General features: G+C 48.5%; 1 protein-coding gene across 1 annotated transcript; it reads right to left on the bottom strand.

Annotated features, from left to right (window-relative positions):
- Positions 1-333: 333 nt before the first annotated feature.
- On the bottom strand, positions 334-2,307 carry LOC145390278 (uncharacterized; the record flags this gene model as incomplete). Its single annotated transcript, XM_080265258.1, has 1 exon — positions 334-2,307. A coding segment is annotated over one exon (1,974 nt), but the record flags the coding sequence as incomplete, so codon positions are not given.
- Positions 2,308-2,311: the final 4 nt, after the last annotated feature.

Genomic DNA, 2,311 nt, shown 5'->3' with positions numbered 1-2,311 from the left:
AGATTTCATCTCACATCCATTCAGAGTTATTGCAGAAAAAATTCCCAAGAAGAGTAGTATGTTATCACACATTAAGAGCATCATTAACCTCCTGAAAAGAAGAAATAAAAATAAGGATATTATATTTTGAAAATACATTCCTATCCAAAGCCAAAAACATTACTTACATATTAATACGTTTCTCTTGGGCAAGTAGATACATGGCAAATATATTTATCGCCGACCCAGTGCAGATACATATTGGGACGATAATTCTGTAAGAAATGAATAACAGTGTTTCTAGGTCACTTGCAAGCATATCTAATACTAAGGGTGAATGAAACATCATTTTATTTATAGAACCCTCTTACCACTTTCCCGTTGGCGGTACCATTTCATCAATTTTGCCAGAGAATTTGCGAGGGGTTGAACGGACTCCCACGGGATCTTTTCATGCGAGCGCGATTTAGAGCCCGACATGATCTCAGTTAGTACTTTGTGCACTTTATCGCGACGATGGAGGTAAGCTGTGCGATGGAAAGCGTGTGGAAAAGCCGCATGTGTGCGACGCTCGACACTTAAGTGTTGATTGAACCTGCGGTCCGGAACTAGGAAGAAAGGGCAGTCTCGACTCTGGCAGGCATTTCCGAGTAAGGCGACATCTTGTCGATAACGCTGATACACTTGGTCGAAGGTAGCCTCAGTGACCTCTATACCACGTTTGCGAGCTTCGATCACAATCCGTGCCGGCATCATGGGCTCAACCACAGAGTGGTGGATCTTGGTATAAGCCTGTATCCAGTCACCGGTGAGCTCTCCTACTAGTCTTTTTTTAATTTCTTCACTTATCACATTCAAGTTCTCCCTCACAACAGAAGTGCCGGCTTTGTCGATGGCGGTCTGGTAATCCGGCATCTCGATGGCAAGCCGGTCCCGGGAGCTGCGATACTCCAACGCATGTACCACATAAATCGCCATACTCTCCTGACTGAAGAGCTCTTCCACCGTGTCTCGCGGAAGTCCGAGCTCATCGACGAAAGTGCGCAGCGTGGGCCACGACACGTCACCGGCACCAGCCACGCTGCGCAGCCGCTCCGCTTTGACTCTGTCTAGAGCGATGCTCACCCCCTCGGTGAGATACTGCTCCAAGTGAAGCAATTTCTCGTCTATTTCCTTTCGGGCAGCAGCTTCTACCTCTTCTAATCTGTAGAAATCACTTAGCCTGTAGTATATCTTCTTTCCAAATTGTTCCTTAACAGTAACCAGCTGGCGGTCAACCCACTGCTGATACTCTATCAGTTCCTCCGAGAAAAAATTGGTAAAGGGTTTATCGTCAGTCTTGGAAAGGCAGCGACCGATGTATTCTTGCAACAGCATCTTGACGATGCGAGACAGGGTGACCGTGTCCGGCTTCTCCTGCCGCATGTTCAGATGCAGGATGAACATGGGCTTGATGAGAGACTCGCACTTGATAGTACGTCCCTCGACCATTTTCGTACTCTCCGTCATCAGTGCCTGAGCGGGTTCTTCCTTCAACAGACGCCAATATGTGGTGAGGCCTGTACGCTTCATGTAGAGCTCCGCTGTGGCCTCTATGCTCAGGATGCGTTGCTGCACGTGCTCGGGACGCGGAGTCGTCGGGTACTCGTGCAGCAGCCGCACCCAGACCACACCCAGTGCAGCGAAATGAATGTTGAAATCTACCATGTGAGGATTTTTGAGGATGGCAAAGGTGGCGCACATTGTGTACAGGCGAGTCTGAACCAGATGTTCCATCACACCGGCAACCTCAGGGGAGAAGACTGGTACGACCGAATTGAACCGAGTGGTCATATCATCTTTCTTCAGCTGTGCCTCTTTGTTAGGTCCAATCAGGTATTTGATGTTTTCCATGACCACCTGGCTGACTATCGTGTAAGGCTGGCCGAGGACGGACGTCACGGCGAACGACCAAGGATTAATGGTCACCGAATCGCGCATGGGAGCACAAACCCCGATACCCGATATGGTAAATTGTTTCAGGAATTCGAACTTGTTGACTTTTGTCAACTCCGGGAGGTCTTGGTCCTGAAGGTCAGTGAGGGTAGAGGTTAGAGTGATTCGGCAACAGTCTTCGGGTGTGACGGTGATTGACATGATGGCTTCCTTTTGGTGTTCCACCACTTTCAAAAATTCCTTGGCGTCTTTTTGGAAATCCTCATCCGTGTGTCCTTTCAAATGGAGCACTTTGCTTTCGTACTTGCCCCCACCCACAGTGGAACTGAGAATGTTCTCGGCCAATTCAAGATCGTTGCTGAAGCGATCCTCAACCAGCACCGCCTTCAGTTTGTTC

Source organism: Coenobita brevimanus, unplaced genomic scaffold (assembly GCF_032717465.1).
Source record: "Coenobita brevimanus isolate Jiangsu-jjx unplaced genomic scaffold, ASM3271746v2 jjx.HiC_scaffold_470, whole genome shotgun sequence".
Lineage (NCBI taxonomy): Eukaryota > Metazoa > Arthropoda > Malacostraca > Decapoda > Coenobitidae > Coenobita > Coenobita brevimanus.
Note: the sequence above shows the minus strand (reverse complement) of the source record. Positions and strands in the feature narration are given on the sequence as shown.